The sequence below is a fragment of the Canis lupus genome, chromosome 6, assembly GCF_048164855.1.
Source record: "Canis lupus baileyi chromosome 6, mCanLup2.hap1, whole genome shotgun sequence".
In the NCBI taxonomy this organism is placed as follows: Eukaryota; Metazoa; Chordata; class Mammalia; order Carnivora; family Canidae; genus Canis; species Canis lupus.
The window spans coordinates 67,150,252-67,166,902 of NC_132843.1; the positions used below are offsets into that span (position 1 = coordinate 67,150,252).

A 16,651-nucleotide genomic window follows, 5' to 3' on the forward strand; every position below is an offset into this window, starting at 1 on the left:
TCCATTCTAGCTTCCACTAATATTTTTTGAACCCTTTCTATGGCCCAGGTGGTATTCTAATTGCTGGAGATGCAATGGTGAATAGGAGACAAGAGTCCAGGGATCAAAGAACTTATATTCCAGTGGGAAAACAGAAGAAATATAAATATGTAATATTATATCGTGTACTTAAAAGTGCTCTGAAGAAAACTAATGTAGGCTGAAGGGATAGAACAGACTTTTTTAGAGAAGGATAATTAGGGAAGGCTTTAGTGAAGAAGTGGCACTTGAACAGACACTACATAAATATATTCACATAAATATAGTGAAGGAGTAAGCCGCACAGACATCTTGGGGAAAAGCCTCTTATGCAATTGCATGTAATTGCATGTAAGCAGGGGTAGAGGATGAGAAAGAGGAAGAGACTCTCAAGCAGACTCCATGCTGAGCTGAGAAACCAAAAAAACCACATTTTAAGGATAAAGCCATAGAATCTGCTGATGGATTGGAGATGAGGTATGAGAGGTTAAAGAGAGGCTAAAGGTTTTGGCCTGAGAATCTGATAAAAGGTGATGATATATGGAAAAGAAAGTATATTTTGGGGTAAAAAAAATTTGTCCATGTAAGTTAGAAATGCCCACTCTAAATCCAAATAGTCAACCAGATATCATTCAGAGGATAGAGTATACATACTTGAGTCATTAGCATACAGATAATACTTAGCCATAGGCTTGAAAAAGATTGCCTAGGTAGGAAATGAGTGTCAACAGAGAAAGAGATTGGAGGATTTAGCCCAGCAGTATTGCTCAACATTTAGATGTCACAAAGAAGAGAAGAGCTACCAAAGGAGATTGTCAAGAACTGTCAGCAGAATGTGATTTCCCAGCAAAACCAAGTGAAGAAAGAGTTTCAAGAAGGAATGATCCACAATGTCAAATGCTGCTGAGGGGTATGTCAAATTCTGTTGGGAGTTTTAGTAAGATAATACCTCCCTTGCTGTTATATCATTTCTTGATGCTGGGAGTGCTTTTACTTTCAGCAATTCCTCCTACCTTTAATTCTTAACTTCTATAGAATAGGAAATTATATAAACATGTTTCTTAAAATTATATTCAAAGTAATTGCAAATACATTCTGGAAAGGATGTGAGAGAATCTCCAATAAGCAAAGTGAACGAGCTTTAGTACATGAATTTTTTAATCTTATTTATTCTCAACTGTGATCAAGGAAGCTGAGGTTCTTAATGTCTGAACTTAGAAAAAGTATAAAGAAATTGTACATAAAAAATAGAAAATGATGGGGAATAAAAGTCATAAACTAGTAATGTTTTAAAGGATAACTATATTCAAAAGGAAAAACAAGCCACACAAATGACCAAACACCATTCCATCCCTCCCAATCATTTATAAGAACAAAAAACTTAGCCCTGACAAATTTCTCTTTTAGTAGTAGCTTTGTTTTACACTAGTTTTGATAAAGGAACAGAATATAACAAAGGCATATCACTAAGGATAATTTAATTCCAAATTTAAACAACTTACCGGCAAGCACAAGGGTAATATTCAGTACAATGAATATTCCACAAAATAGGCCAACTCTAAAAGTAGTCCATGCTGGTGCGGGCTGTAGATAGAAAAACAGCACACTGAGTACAGGGCAAAATACTGCATATATTTAGTATATGCAACAATAAATTAAGTAGTATGAGTCCCAAAGCTCTACTATGAAAAGAAAAATAATTTATTAACTGAATTTTTATAAATCAGAACCAAGAAGCATCCTTTCATTCTCCTATAATAGAAAATAGATTTCCTAGTTATTCGAATATCTTTAGAGAAATCTGAGTTACTAAATAAAAAATAATTTAATCTTAAAAATCAAATCATATATACACTGAATTTTTCTTATAGAAGAAATCTAAGTGCAACTTCATTTTTACAATGTTTGTATCTTTAAATTTTGTATGTCACTATTACTCATATTTGGTACTTATGAACCATGGAGACAATGGCAAAATTAAGAACACTTATTTTCTATATTACTTATACTATTAACACTGGGGTAATTTAAAGTGAATTTTTAAGGTATAATAGAGATTCTCCAGAGACTCAGAATCTCCAGAGTGTGTAGGTACAAAAAAAAAATATTTTTCTAATAGTAGTTTTATATTTAGGAAATGATAAAAGAAAATCAACCGTTTTCTAATTATATAAGAAAGTGCCCTGATATTTTAAACATAAAGGGATGAGAAACAGGAGAAAGAAAATATTATGAATTTAAATATTTGCTATGTTATAAAGAGCTTCTCTTTTTAAAGGTGGTATTACTTTCAAGACAGTTTAAATGTTTTCTAAAAATTCTTTTTCTCCTTCCTTCCTTCCTTCCTTCCTTCCTTCCTTCCTTCCTTCCTTCCTTCCTTCCTTCCTTCCTTCCTTCCTTCCTTTCTTTCTCTTATTTACTTGAGAGAGAGAGAGAGAGAGAGAGAGAGAAATGTGGGGCGGGGGAGGGTGCTGAGGGAGAGGGAGAAGCAGGCTCTCCACTGAGCAGAAAGACCAACTTGGGGCTCAATCCCAGGACCCTGAGATCATGACCCGAACTGAAGGTAGACACCCAACCAACTGAGCCACCCAGGTGCCCCTCTAAAAACTTTTAAATGAAAAAAAGCATTGAGACTCTCTCTGACTTACACATTCATCAGTAATAGGTACCTGAATTGTTAGCTTAAGAATGAAAACATCCAAAAAAAAAAAAAAAAAAAAAAAAAAAAGAATGAAAGCATCCAGAGGGAAGATGGTTATTTGTATTTTCAAATAAAATTTTTCTAGCTTAAAAAGTTGTGTAATTTATCATTTACAAAAGAATACAAATAACATATCTGGACTGTTAGGAATTGAATAATAAAATGTACCTGCACCTATCATCCATCTTCAGAAACAGAACATTTCTATTACTTTTGAAGTCTCTACCCCTGCCAGATCCATAACCTTCCTTCCTCACCAAGGATAACCATTTCCATGTTTTCTTAGCTTTACTACCTCTTCATGCATTCAGAAATACCTGAATTTTTCAAGATTACCTTTCTTATTTGTAATAGTTTTATAAGACATATACTAAACTGCACATATTTAAAGTGTACAATTTGATGTTTTGATATGTAAACACTTAGGAAATTATCACCATAATCAAGACAATGAACACGCTGATCCCCCTACCCTGAGAGATTCCTTATGCTCTTCTGTAATGCTTTTATTCTTACCACACCCCATCTCACCCCACAACCCCTGACAATCATGGATCTACTTTCTGTCATTATATAGTAGTCTGCATTTTCCAAAATTTTAGGTAAACAGAATCATACAGTATATTCTCTTCTTTGGTCTGGCTTCTTTCATTCAGTGTAATTATTTTAAGATGCACTCATGGTTCTATATATCAATGTTTAATTCCTTCTTATTGCTGAGTAGTATGCCATTGTATGGATATATCATACTTGTTTATCCATTTCCCTATTGATATGTATATGAGTTGTTTCCAGTTTTAGGCTATTATGAATAAAGTTGCTTCAAAACACTTGTGAAACTTTGTGTGCATGTGTATGAAACATTTTTTAAAGGATTTTATTTAGTAATTTAAAGAAAGCTCTACACCCAACATGAGGTTCAAACTCAGAACCCTGATCAAGAACTGAATGCTCTACTGACTGAGCCAGCTAGGTGCCCCTTTTGTATACATCTTTATATGAAAATATGCTTGCATTTGTCTTGGGGTAACACCTATGAGTATAATGGCCAGATTATATGGTAGGTGAAGTTTCAATTTTTAAGAAACTGCCAAGTTGTTTTCCAATATGCTTGCATCATTTTACTTTCCACTAGCAGCATATGAAATCTCAGAGCTTTGTTCCTCCAACAATTAGTGTCAATGTTTTTAGTCATTCTAATAGGTGTATATTACCTCCCTATAGTTTTAATTTGCATTTCCTTACGACTAATGATACTGAACAACTATTCATGTTTACTTGCTACTCATACACCTTTGATTATTCAGATCTCTTGCCCATTTCTAAACTGGGCTGTTTATTTTCTTATTTTTGAGTACTGGAGTTCTTTATATATTTTGAATGCAAGTCTTTTATCTACTGTATTTTTTACTAGTCTGTTGCTTTTCTTTTCATTCTCTTAACATTGTCTTCTGAAAGCAGAAGTTTTAAATTTTAATGATGTGCTTTTGGTTTTATTTCTTAGAAATCTTTGCATAAACCAGTCATCAGGACTTGTTCCTATATTTTCTTCAAAAATGTGTAGTTTTAGTTTCCATGTAAGTCTATGGTATACTTAAAATTAATTTTTGTGTATAGTATAAAAGATGTGTGGAAGTTCGTTCTTTTTTTTTTTCACTTGGAAGCCAATTGCTTCAGCACCATTTGTTGAAAAGATTTTCCTTTTTCCACTTACCTGTCTTTACATCTTTATTGAAAATCAGTTGTCCATGTATTTATTGATCTAATTTTGGATTTTTATTGTTTCATTCATTGATTTACTGATTTTGACATTAATACCACATTGTCTTGATTACTGTAGTTTTAGTAAGTTTGATATGAGGTAGTATCGATCTTTCAACTAAGTTGTTCCAAAACTATTTGGTTGTTCTTGGTCCTCTGTATTGCCATATAAATTTTTTAATTTGCTAACCAGTTTTGTGTGTGTGTGTGTGTATATATATATATATACACACACACACATTATATTACATATTATGTATATTATATTATATTATATTATGTATATTATCATATTACATATTATGTATATATAATATATATATAATAAATATAAAGGACTATTGAGATCTTGAGCTGGATTGTGTTGCATTATTGATCAATTTAGAAAGAAATGATAACTTAGAAATATTGGGTTTTCTAATCCATGAACATGATATATCTCTCATGCATTTGTCTTTTTTAATTTCTCTCAGCAAAGTTTTATAGTTTTCAATGTAAAGGTCTTACACTCAATTGTCAGATTTATCTCCACATAATTAATTATAAATAACATTTAAACATTTTTTATTTCAAATTGTTCTTGATGGTATATAAAAACATAATTTATTTTATATATTGATCTTATAGTCTACAACCATGCTAAATTCATTTATTAGTTCTAGTAGCTATTCTAATGCTTCACAAGATTTTTCTACATAGGTTACCATGTCATCAGCAAAAAACCCCACCAATTTTAGTTCTTTGTTTCTAATCTGAATGCCTCTTCCTTTTTCCTATCCTACTATATTGGCTAGACTCCCTAGTACAATGTGGAATGAAAGTAGTTAGACTGAATATCCTTTTTTGTTACTAGAGGGAAGGTACTCAGTGTTTCACCATTTAGTATGATATTGATTAGAGTTTTTAGGTAAATGCCTTTTACTAGGATGGGGAAGCTCTTTTTATTATTGATTTCCATTCCATTGTGGTTGGAGAATACTTTATGATTTAATCCTTTTAAGTTTATTGAGATTTATTTTATGAAACAGAATATGTTACCTAAATATTTTTGGTATAATTACTGTGTAAATGTCATTAAATAATTTTTTTTTAACGTAACTATGGCACTTTGGATGAAGTTATGTTGTAGCCCAGCATAACTGAATCTTCCCACCCAGTATCATTAAATATCTAATATTAAACATCTAGTGACCATATCATCAAATAAATCTCTCAGTAATTTGGGGAGGCCAAGAAGTTAGCATGTTGATAAGAATAAATAAGAGAAGGAATACAGCATAAGAAGAGAAGAGTGGGAAGACATTACAATTCATCATGAAGTAAGATCTGGTACTTCATTTTTTAAAACAAAATAACAAAAGTAACAACTATTAAAATTTGGTCGACATTTTTGTTTTTTTTTTTAAGAGAGAGAGTAGCATTGAGGGGCAGAGGGAGAGGGAGTGAGAGAATCTTAAACAGGCTCCACACCCAGTGCAGAGCCTGATATGGGACTCAATCTCAGGACTCTGAGATCATGACCTAAGCTGAATGGACTGAATCATTCAGATGCCCTTGACATATTTTTTTAAAGTAGTGAAACTAGAATATTTTATCAACTAAACAAATTGTGTTGATTACTAACTAAATAGGCAAAACTAACCAACCAAACAACTGGAAGTAAATACTAACCTGAGCAGCTCCCAAAGGGGGGACACGTAATCGTTTCATAGCTTTTTGTCGGTCACCATCTTCAAGTTCATTAGTCACTACAGCCTAGAAAGACACATTCAATTTTGACACAGGTTCTACTAATCTTAAGTGATACATAAATAATTGTGAATCATTTATGTACATGGTATTCTGAAAACCTCTTGGTGAATGTATGCTGATAAAGCAAAAGAAAAAAATCATCAGTAAGAATATTTTATTCAAAGCTAGCAACTAATTACAAAAGGAGAATAGAGATGAGGAATTAATTCATTAAAAATAAGACATTAATGCTCTTGAAAATATGTGGTACATAAGTGAGATTACTGTACCTCAGTTTCAGAGATGAGCTGGTTGATTTTCTTGCATGTATAAAATGGGGCCACTTCAACATGAGCCACTCGCCAATCTGCTCCACGGGAAGTTTCCAGGATTTTGTCATGCTTTTTGAGGATTTTTCGAAACCCTGTAAAATTCAGATTCTAAAGAAAGAAATGGGAAAAACTACTATAATTTCCACCACCACAAAAGAAGAAAAATAATAAGCACTACACATTGATGAGCTGACTTTAGAGTGAGTACTGAAGGAAATAACAATGCTTTCATATAAGCATTTACTACTAAAAGGATAAGATTCTTCTTTCTCGAGGTGCCTGGGTGGCATAGCTGGTTAAGCGATTGACTCTTGATTTTGGCTCAGGTTGTGATCTCAAGGTAGTGAGATCGAGCCCCACATGAAGCTCCATGCTCAGTGAGGAGTCTGCTTGAGACTCTCCCCCTCTCCTTCTATCCTTCCCCACCATGTGCTCTCTCTCTCATAAATAAATCTTAAAAAAAAAAAAAAAACTCTTCTTTCTTATTCCATCCATTTATTTCAAAGTAGTATGCTATCAGTAATAAAAGTATCCTTGAACTATGAATCCTATTATTTCTATATCAAGTAAATTAATGGAAGTCTTAAACTCAAAACATTTTTTTACATTTTTATTTCAATTTTCTCATGTACAAGAAGGCTAATTTATATTATTTTGCTTCATGATCAAAAGAATATTATTAGAAAATATTTTGGATTTATCATACACTGAATACATTTATTAGTTCTTTGTTTTTGAAGGACTGGTATAGGTATGTATTTTCCCTCTACTATGAGAGTATGTATGAAACAGCATAGAAAAGGGAAGATGATCTATTTCTTATTTTTTTAAAGATTTTTATTTATTTATTCATGAGAGACATAGAGAGAGAGGCAGAGGGAGAAGCAGGCTCCCTGTGGGGAGCCTGATGTGGGACTTGATCCCAGGACTCCGGGATCACGCCCTGAACCAAAGGTAGACACTCAACCACTGAGCCACCCAGGTGCCCCAATTATCTTTTTCTTTTTTTTTTTTCTTTTTTATTTATTTTTTATTTATGATAGTCACACAGAGAGAGAGAGAGAGAGAGAGGCAGAGACACAGGCAGAGGGAGAAGCAGGCTCCATGCACTGGGAGCCCGACATGGGATTCGATCCTGGGTCTCCAGGATCGCGCCCTAGGCCAAAGGCAGGCGCTAAACCGCTGCGCCACCCAGGGATCCCTTATCTTTTTCTTTTAACTTTCATTTTGCTTCCATCGATTCTCAGTTTGGGGATGGAGTGCGAAAAGAGTCAGAAGCAGTAATCATACATACAGGGTTTTGTTGATAATGGGTAGGAGCTTGCACTTCTCCATTTGTGTAATATCAAAATACTACAGTTTTCTTCTTTTTTTTAATACTACAGTTTTCTACATTCTCAAATTGCTGTTCTTTGATACATGCAAAAAAAAGCAGGAAACTGTGGATTTGCATAGTTTTTTAAACCAAGGTTTCTAAATTTGCTGATCACATATCCCTATCAGTAAAAAAACTGAGCACTCCCTCTGAATGAGACTTTGCTTGCTTGCTAGTTTGCTTATAATTTTTGTCTCATACTTTAACACATCATCTTAAACACTCCTAGGTGCATACACCTTGATTTAGAGATTGCCTTCAATTAAGTTTCCTTTCTCCTCACTCTCAATATATTCTTACAGAATAGCCAGCTTTAAGGAATAGCGAATAGAACAAAACTTTTATAATTAATAATTATATTATTAGTGTTAGTTTCAAGAACTTAACTGTCTAATTGCCTTTGTGAAATTTTGCTATAGGCTTGGAGCAATGTAAAGCTCTTACACAGCCAGCAGCAGCTGGATAGACATATATAATTTCTTATTTCTACTTACCACTACACCAAAGATGCCTCTAAAAATAGGAAGCAAACCATGAATCAAGGGTTACTTGTGCACACTGTACAGAAGGTTTTAGAAACTAATCTTCAAAAACAGAAGTCTTATTAACATTATTTTGTCACCTTTAATACATGTTTTTTAGCCAATTAAAACATGTGAAATCACATTAAGAACCTAAAAAATAATGACATGCAAAATAAAGAGTTCCCTTTTTGGATTGGCACATTAGTATAGTTCAAGGTTGATTCCAAATTTCCCAATTATTTGAAAGTTCCATTCTCCAGAATAAGAATCTAAGTACCTGATAGTTCTGCAGCAGGATAAGACTGAGGTAGAACTCGCTGAAGGCCAGTTTAAGGTCTTTAATATTCCTATGTTGGACACGTTCCTCATGGGACAAGTGGAAGACTGGCTTCCTGCGCTGTCGCAGTGTAGTAACACCAGTGCTCTCTTTCTGGGCATCCAGTGATGACTGAAGTTCATTCTGAAGTGTAGCAAACCTGCGCTGAGCCTCTGCAAGCTTTTCTATAAAAAACAAAAAACAAAAGAACCCCAAAACCCAAAAAACAAAATTTCAAATTAAGATAAAAAAAGCTGGTAAAGTTCTCACTGACTTGATTTTTTTTTTTTTTTTTTTTACTGTTAATTTTGTTCTGCTTCCCTAAAACTTTTAGGAAAAAAATGTAACATGTAGTATTTAGAACTGGATACGAAAAAAAGTGTTTTTGGTATAACATCTCATCCTACCATTCTATCCCACATTTCCCTCCCTTGCAAAACCTCAAGTGTACCTTTTTTTTTTTTTTTTTGCAGATGAAGATATAGAATCTAAAAAGCCACTAAAAGTGAGAATGCAAAGTGGTACAGCCACATTATAATTTGGAAAACCATTTGTCAATTCTCAAAAAGTTAAACACAGAGTTAGTTACCTTAAGATCCAGCAATTTCACTCCTAGGTATATACGCAAGAGAACTGAAAATATATGTTCACACAAAAACGTGTACATATACGTAAATTTGTATTCACAATAGTCAAAAAGTGGAAACAACCTAAATGTCCATTCACTGATGAAAGGATAAGTGAAACATGGCATGCATAATATAGATATAATGGAATATTCACTCATAAAAAAGAATGAAGTACTAATACATACCATAACATGAATGTATCTTAAAGAAATCATGGTAAGTCAAAGAAGCCAGACATAAAATGCCACATATTGTTTTATTATTATCCATTTATATGAAATGTCCAGAGTAGGCATCCAGAGACAGAATGTAGATTAGTGGTTGCCAGGTTCTAGGGGGCAGGAAGAATTAGGAGTGACAGCTAATGGGTATGGGTTTTTTTGGAGGCAATGAAAATGTTCTGGAATTATATAATAGTGATGGTTGTACAACCTTGTGAATACTTATGATTTGAATCTCTCTCCTCAGGACAGATATTCTGTCTCTTTTAAAGGCTTATGTGAGTAGGTCAGGTTCACTCAGGATAATCACTCATTCTTAAAGTCAATTGGTTTGGGACTTTAATTACAGCTGCAGAATTCCTTCATAGCAACACCTAGGTAGATGTTTGATTAAATAATTGGGAGAAGGTAGAGAATACACTAGAAGGAAGGGATCTTGGATTCCACCTTAGAATTATGCCATGTATTTCTGAACTGATACAAATTTCTGGAGATTCCAAATGCCACTTGGTCCAGCAGTCAAATGGAAATTTATAGTGTTCAGGTGACAGATGAAATACTAACCAAGGTTTAACTCATTATGGATCCACTTGGTCCACACACTCACATTATGATTCTTTCTCCATTCTAGAACGTATAATTGGATTAGAAACATCAGGCCACTTGTTGAAATCTCCACGTTGACTATGACCCAGGCGTTAAGAGCCACTATTGTAGGAAGGACTAATGGAAGTTCCTAAAACTTCTTCCTATCACAATAATAACCAAGAGGCAAAAACACATCCCTAGGTTGTGCCACCACCAGGGACTTGAAAGACACAGGGATGTTGGTATCTATGATATCCTCATTTAATTCATCTGTTTAGTCTGTGTGGAAGTTGAATGGATCTTGAAGAATGACTGTGGATTAGAGTAAACTTAAGTGGTCACTCTGGCAGCTATTATTTAGATGTGGTATCATAACTGGAGCAAATCAACAGAGCCTATAGCACTTAGTATGAAGCTATGCACCTAATTATGCAGCTTCTTATCTGGCAACAGACACCTGCATGGTCTTAGCCCTAGAAATGACACCATTCCCCATAAATACTGCTTAGCCACCTAGTAGCAGGTTGGATGCATTGGATGCATTGGATGCAGGAGGCAGAGATTTGTCCTCTCTGGACTAAATGTATTCTTGATATGGTTGTGCCTTTCTTGCTCATTAATGTTCCTGGTTAGCACTACCATCAACTGGAATGCCTTATCCATTTTCACGGTATTCTCCACAGCTTTGTTTCTGATCAAGAAACTCAATTAACAGCAAAGGTAGTAAAGCAATAAGCATATCCATGGAATAAAATGATCTTACTACATATCCAGAAATTGCTGGCCTAAAGAGAGACACTCCAAAGTGAGCTGGGAGACAAACCTCAGTAATAATTGGGTTCTGTCTTACAGGATGCAGTATTAAGACTATTATACTTATTGATGCTTTCACAAACATACCCAAAATACAGAGTCTAAGAATCAAGGGATGGAAATGGGAGTGGCTCATCTCACTATTATGCTAAAAATTCATTCAATTTTAGCTTACCAATCTGTAACTTGAGCTCTGCCTATTGGTTAGTTCTCAAAAGAAAATGCTTCTTTCAGAGGAATGCAACAATGGTTCTACTGAATTAGAAGATGACACTGCCACCTGGACATTTTGGACCCAGCAGGCAAAGAAGTTGTTTACTGGTTAGTGACTCATCCTGATTACCAAGGTGAAAGTGAGTTGCTGGTACACAATAAGAGTAAGGAGGATTGTGTCCATAACCCAGGAAACTGTCTCAAACACATCCTAGTATTTCCGTGACAAGTAATAAAAGTTAGTGGAAAACTACAGAAATTAAAGTCAAAAATTGAGGATTCAGACCCTTCAGTAATTTCAGTTTGGGTCATTCCATTCAGTAAAGAACCCCAGCCAGCTGAGCTTCTGGCTGAGGGCACAAGAAATATGGATTGGTTTGTGGAAAAAGCAAATCATAGATATCAACTATGGCCTCTTGACCTTCTTGTTCTTTTACATAGCTTATATTTTCCTCTCTATCTCTTTCTGTTGTATTCTGGGTAACTACTTCAGCTCTATGTACAAGTGAATAAATTTTGTCTTAATTTTTACCTAATTCACAGGCTTAACTGGCTAAGATATTAATTTCAGTGATTATATTTTCATTTGAAAAAGTTCTGATTTTAAGATTTTATTCATTTGAGAGAGAGCAAGAGAGCCGTGCCATGTACATGAGAGGGGAAGGGGCAGAGGGAGAGATAGAAGCAGACGCCCTGCTGAGCAAAGAGCAGAATGCCAGCCTATCCCAGGACCCTCGAGACCATGACCTGAGCAGACACTTAACCAACTAAGCCACCTAGGCACCTCTCTAATTGGTTATCTTAAAAAGTCAGTTTTTTTTTTTTTAAAGTCAGTTTTGATAGTTTCTTTTTTGTGCATGGTTTTGATATTCTCTTTTAGGTCTTTAGCCCGATTAAGCATGTATTTTATTTTGTATCTAATAATTTTGCATATTTTATGCAGCATTTTACTGTTTTATACTAAGAGGTTTTCAGAATTTCTTCCTAGTCTTCCATATTATGAGAAAGAGAACTGTTCACCTAATTTTCAAATCTCATACTAAAAAGGCAAAATGAATCTCAAGGTTCTTTTTATAGAAGTCAAGCATTTCTATTGCAAAATTGTTCATCTTATTATCCTTCTGATCAAAAACAATATAGAACTTTTTGGTTTTCTTAGTTCACTGTATACTTAGTTATTCAGTATTTTTTTCATGATACTCTTAGATTAAAAGATACATCTGTCTAAAAAAATGATATATCTAACACTTCTGTTTTTTTTTTTTAAGATTTTATTTATTTATTCATGAGAGACAAAGAGAGAGAGAGAGAGAGAGAGAGAGAGAGGCAGAGACACAGGCAGAGGAAGAAGCAGGCTCCATGCAGGGAGCCCAACGTGGGACTGGATCCTGGATCTCCAGGATCACGCCCTTGGCTGAAGGCAGCGCTAAACCCTGGGCCACCCGGGCTGCTCTCTAACACTTCTGTTTTATTAACAACTTAAGTACTTATGTCCTAACCACTTAAAAGCCATTTGAAAAAACAACATACACAAATACAAACACTCGTATAATGAAAGAATGTGAGCATTTATCCAAGGTCAACAAATTAGTTGGCTGATTAAAAACTTCAGGTAATTAGTGAGACCCAAAATCCAGAAAATCATAAGTAATATGAACAATAAACCTTTTATAAAAAAAGATTTTATTTATTTATTCATGAGAGACACAGAGAGAGCCAGAGACAGAGAGAAGCAGGCTCTTCACAGGGAGCCCAATTCAGGACTGATCCCAGGACGTTGGATCACACCCTGAGCCAAAGGCAGAGGCTCGCTCAACTGTGGAGCCACCCGGGGCCTCCCGAACAATAAACTTTCATTGTTGGGAAATTAACATATGAACTTGCCATTTGTTTACCTTCCTTAGCCAGGGTTGTCAATATATAAATTTTGTAATTATTTACATCTTTTATTACTTCGATACTAAAAATGAAAGAAGTCCAAAAACTGGAAAGAAAGAGGAACCATTACTTCCTGCGTGCCAGCAGCAAGTCAAGAAACAAATCCTGCACCATCTGGTAAACTCCTTACTCATTTTACAAGGCTGATCTCAAATATCATTTTCTATCTATAGTCCTTCTTACCTAAAAACTCTCAGGCACCACTTGAAACTCCCTTCTCATGAGGTCACAAATACACATACAAAGCACACTGAACAAAATTCTTTTATGTTTGTTCACTGACTGCGTGCTCTCTAAGCCAATGCTTCTGAGGCAAAAAACAAACAAACAAACAAACAAACAAACAAAAAAACTTCATTTTTTAATGGTGAGAAATTTTTTAATAGCTTTTTCGGATATACTTTGCATTCACCTGCGGTAAACATAGTTTGTCCATTTTTAGTAAATTTCTAGAGTTGTGTAATCATCAACATAATTTTAGAACATTTCTAACATCCCATATACTTCTATTATGGCCACTGGCTGTCAATCCTCACTCCTACCCCTAGACTCAGGTAACTACTGATCTCCTTTCTGTTTCTACTCATTTACCTTTTCTGGACACTTTTATAAATAAGGAATCATACAATATGTTGTCTTTTATATCTGTCTGGCTTCTTGGCATGATTTTGAGGTTCATCCATTTTGTATCATGTATTAATAGTTTGTTCCTTTCTGTTGAATCATACTATGTTGAGTGGATATACCACATTTCATTTAAATATTCATCAGTTAACAGACATTTGGATTGTTTCTAATCTTTTTTTACTATATAAATTATGCTATTAACATTCACATTTAAATTTTTGTGTAGACCATCATCACCATCTTTGTATTGTAAGAGCCTGCATATAGTAGGCTGAATCCATCTTTGCTGACTGACTGAATGTATAGGAAAAACTTCTCTCTAATAATCCAAGTTCCCATATAGAAATAGAGGAGAAATAAATACCAGGGGTATTCTGCTACTTTTTTGAACTATTGTCTTCCTTAAGGGCAAGACTATCTAGAATAGCATAAGAGGGAGAATCCCTGGTTGGGCATAGGGGAGTATAAAGCATATGTAATTTGAAAAAAAAAAAAAAAGAAAAGAAAATCATTATTACTATAATTATTGGTGTGAGATTTTTATACTTAGCAGAAGAGTTTAATACTTATCAACAGGTTTAAAAAAGATGAAAAACACTGCTTTTGATACCAAGTGTCCAAACCTATGTTTCAATGACACTTCAGTTTCCTAGAGTCAGATCTTCTAAAATCTCAAACATCTGCGGCAGCACAGAATCTGGAAAAAGGTAGATGTGTACATAAAAACGTACTTTGGCCTGTGAATTAAAGTCTAAAAATATACTTAAAAATAAAAACAAATATTTCTAGGTAATTTTATAAATGCTGATGAAAATAGCCTATTTTGGCAATAAATTCCAATTTCTACTCATGCCAATATATCAAGAATGAAAGCAGATTATTACTTTAATATGTTTAATGCCATAGCTCTCAGATAATAAAATATTTGATAAAAATTTCTAAGAACCATTCAAAAACTTTCAAAGCACCTATATGTTCCTCAAAGAGCTACTGGGTTTACAAGATTTTTCTTAGTTTTCACCAGATTTATACATATTTTATTTTTAGAAAAGTGATTTCAGAATTATAACCTATTCTGAAGATATGCTATTATACTCTTATGCAAATGAAGAATAATTCTTGATAAAGTTAGTTTTTTAGAATATATTTATTTATATATTTTATTATTATTATTATTATTTTTAAAGATTTTATTTATTTATTCATAGAGACAGAGAGAGAGAGAGAGAGAGAGAGAGAGAGGCAGAGACACAGGCAAAGGGAGAAGCAGGCTCCATGCAGGGAGCCCGACATGGGACTCGATCCCGGGTCTCCAGGATCACACCCCGGGCTACAGGCGGCGCTAAACCGCTGCACCACCGGGACTGCCCTATTTATTTATTTTAAATTTTATATATTTATTTATTCATGAGAGACACAGGCAGAGGGAGAAGCAGGCTCCATGCAGGGAGCCCAATGCGGGACTCGATTCCGGGATTCCAGGATCACACCCTGGGCCAAAGGCAGGCATTAAACCGCTGAACCACCCAGGGATCCCCAAGAATATATTTATTTTTTTATACTTATTTTGCAATGGTATAAGCTTGCTAATTCAATTTATGGATCTCAGTGTTATTTGAAATAAAAAATAAGTTTGTAAGAAGGGTGAGCCATACTAGATGATTCAGGATAGTTAATTTTATTATATTATGTGAAATTTTTGTTCTGCATTTATCTGGAATTCTTTTTCTTTTTTCAATAAAATATTTTATTTATTAATGAGAGAGAAAGAGAGAGAGAGAGAGAGAGAGAGAGGCAGAGACATAGAGGGCAAAACAGGCTCCATGCAGGAAGCCTGATGTGGGACTTGATCCTGGGACTCTGGGATCACGCCCTGAGCCAAAGGCAGGTGCTCAACCGCTGAGCCACCCAGGCGTCCCTTATCTGGAATTATTACCTGAATCGTTACACCTCAAAATACTGAATTCTAAAATCTCCATGTATGAATAGAACATAATATTCTTTAATTTTCTCTATAATAATAATTGGATCCTTATTCTCTTACAACTCCAGCCTCAGTAGACTATTTGTTATCCTCCTCAACCCCAAATATGTCATGTATTTTGATGTCACAATGAATTGTATCTGGATAGGTGTTTCCTTGGAAAACTGCACTCCACGTCCTCTCCCACTGTTTATCCCCAATATGCTCCTCCAAGAGCATGTGGAAATGCCTCTGCATTTTCAAAGATCCAATTTAAACTTTATTTCTTCTGGAGGCTTTTCCACAATCCCTCTCTTTTGCTCCAAGTAAAGTCAATGCTTCTTCCTGTCAGTTTCCACTGTACTTTGCAAAATTCTAAAACATCAGGTTATTATAGTATACATAAACTTAAAAGAAATAGATACAACTGGTAAATAAACACATTAGATATAATCAGGTATATTTTATTCTACTATATTCTATTCATACATATGTTTTTAATGGTTGTGATGACCCCAGGTATTTTCATTTCCTGACCTATGTATTCGGTCATAACCTACAGTTTAAAAACATTAATTTAGATGATAGTCGACTTTTTTTATGAAGATGCCATCCTGCAACTGGGTTACTCCATGACCAGGGACATTCCCCAACTTACAGTTTTAGAAAGAAAAAAAATAAAATAAAATAGGAGGAAATGATAGTGGATAGTACATAAATAATTGTAATTTTATTTTTCATCAGGTATGTTAATAAGAAAGCAAGCCAGTGTGGTTGCTTTAATTCACATCCCCTACTTCTCCCCTGACCTTAACCTTCCCTCCAAACCCCATTTTTTAAAAGCTCTTAAGTAATGGATTCTGTTGTAATAAACTCAAGAGAATCATGATGTAGGGCAAAA

At 34.5% G+C, this 16,651-nt stretch overlaps 1 protein-coding gene and 1 long non-coding RNA gene across 5 annotated transcripts in view; one reads left to right on the forward strand and one right to left on the reverse strand.

Moving 5' to 3' along the window:
- Window positions 1–7,716, forward strand: part of LOC140635824 (uncharacterized) — a 64,321-nt gene extending 56,605 nt beyond the window's left edge. For all 3 annotated transcript variants that reach the window (XR_012033147.1, XR_012033148.1, XR_012033149.1), the window contains exon 4: window positions 7,587–7,716. This is a non-coding gene — a long non-coding RNA (uncharacterized lncRNA). The remainder of the gene's footprint in view (window positions 1–7,586) is intronic.
- XPR1 (xenotropic and polytropic retrovirus receptor 1) overlaps window positions 1–16,651 on the reverse strand; it is a 218,338-nt gene that overhangs the window by 65,249 nt on the left and 136,438 nt on the right. For both annotated transcript variants that reach the window (XM_072831035.1, XM_072831036.1), the window contains 4 exons: window positions 8,720–8,943; window positions 6,502–6,651; window positions 6,152–6,235; window positions 1,521–1,602 (listed from right to left, as the gene is read on the reverse strand). In XM_072831035.1, the coding sequence (XP_072687136.1) occupies window positions 1,521–1,602; window positions 6,152–6,235; window positions 6,502–6,651; window positions 8,720–8,943 (540 nt within the window). The remainder of the gene's footprint in view (window positions 1–1,520; window positions 1,603–6,151; window positions 6,236–6,501; window positions 6,652–8,719; window positions 8,944–16,651) is intronic.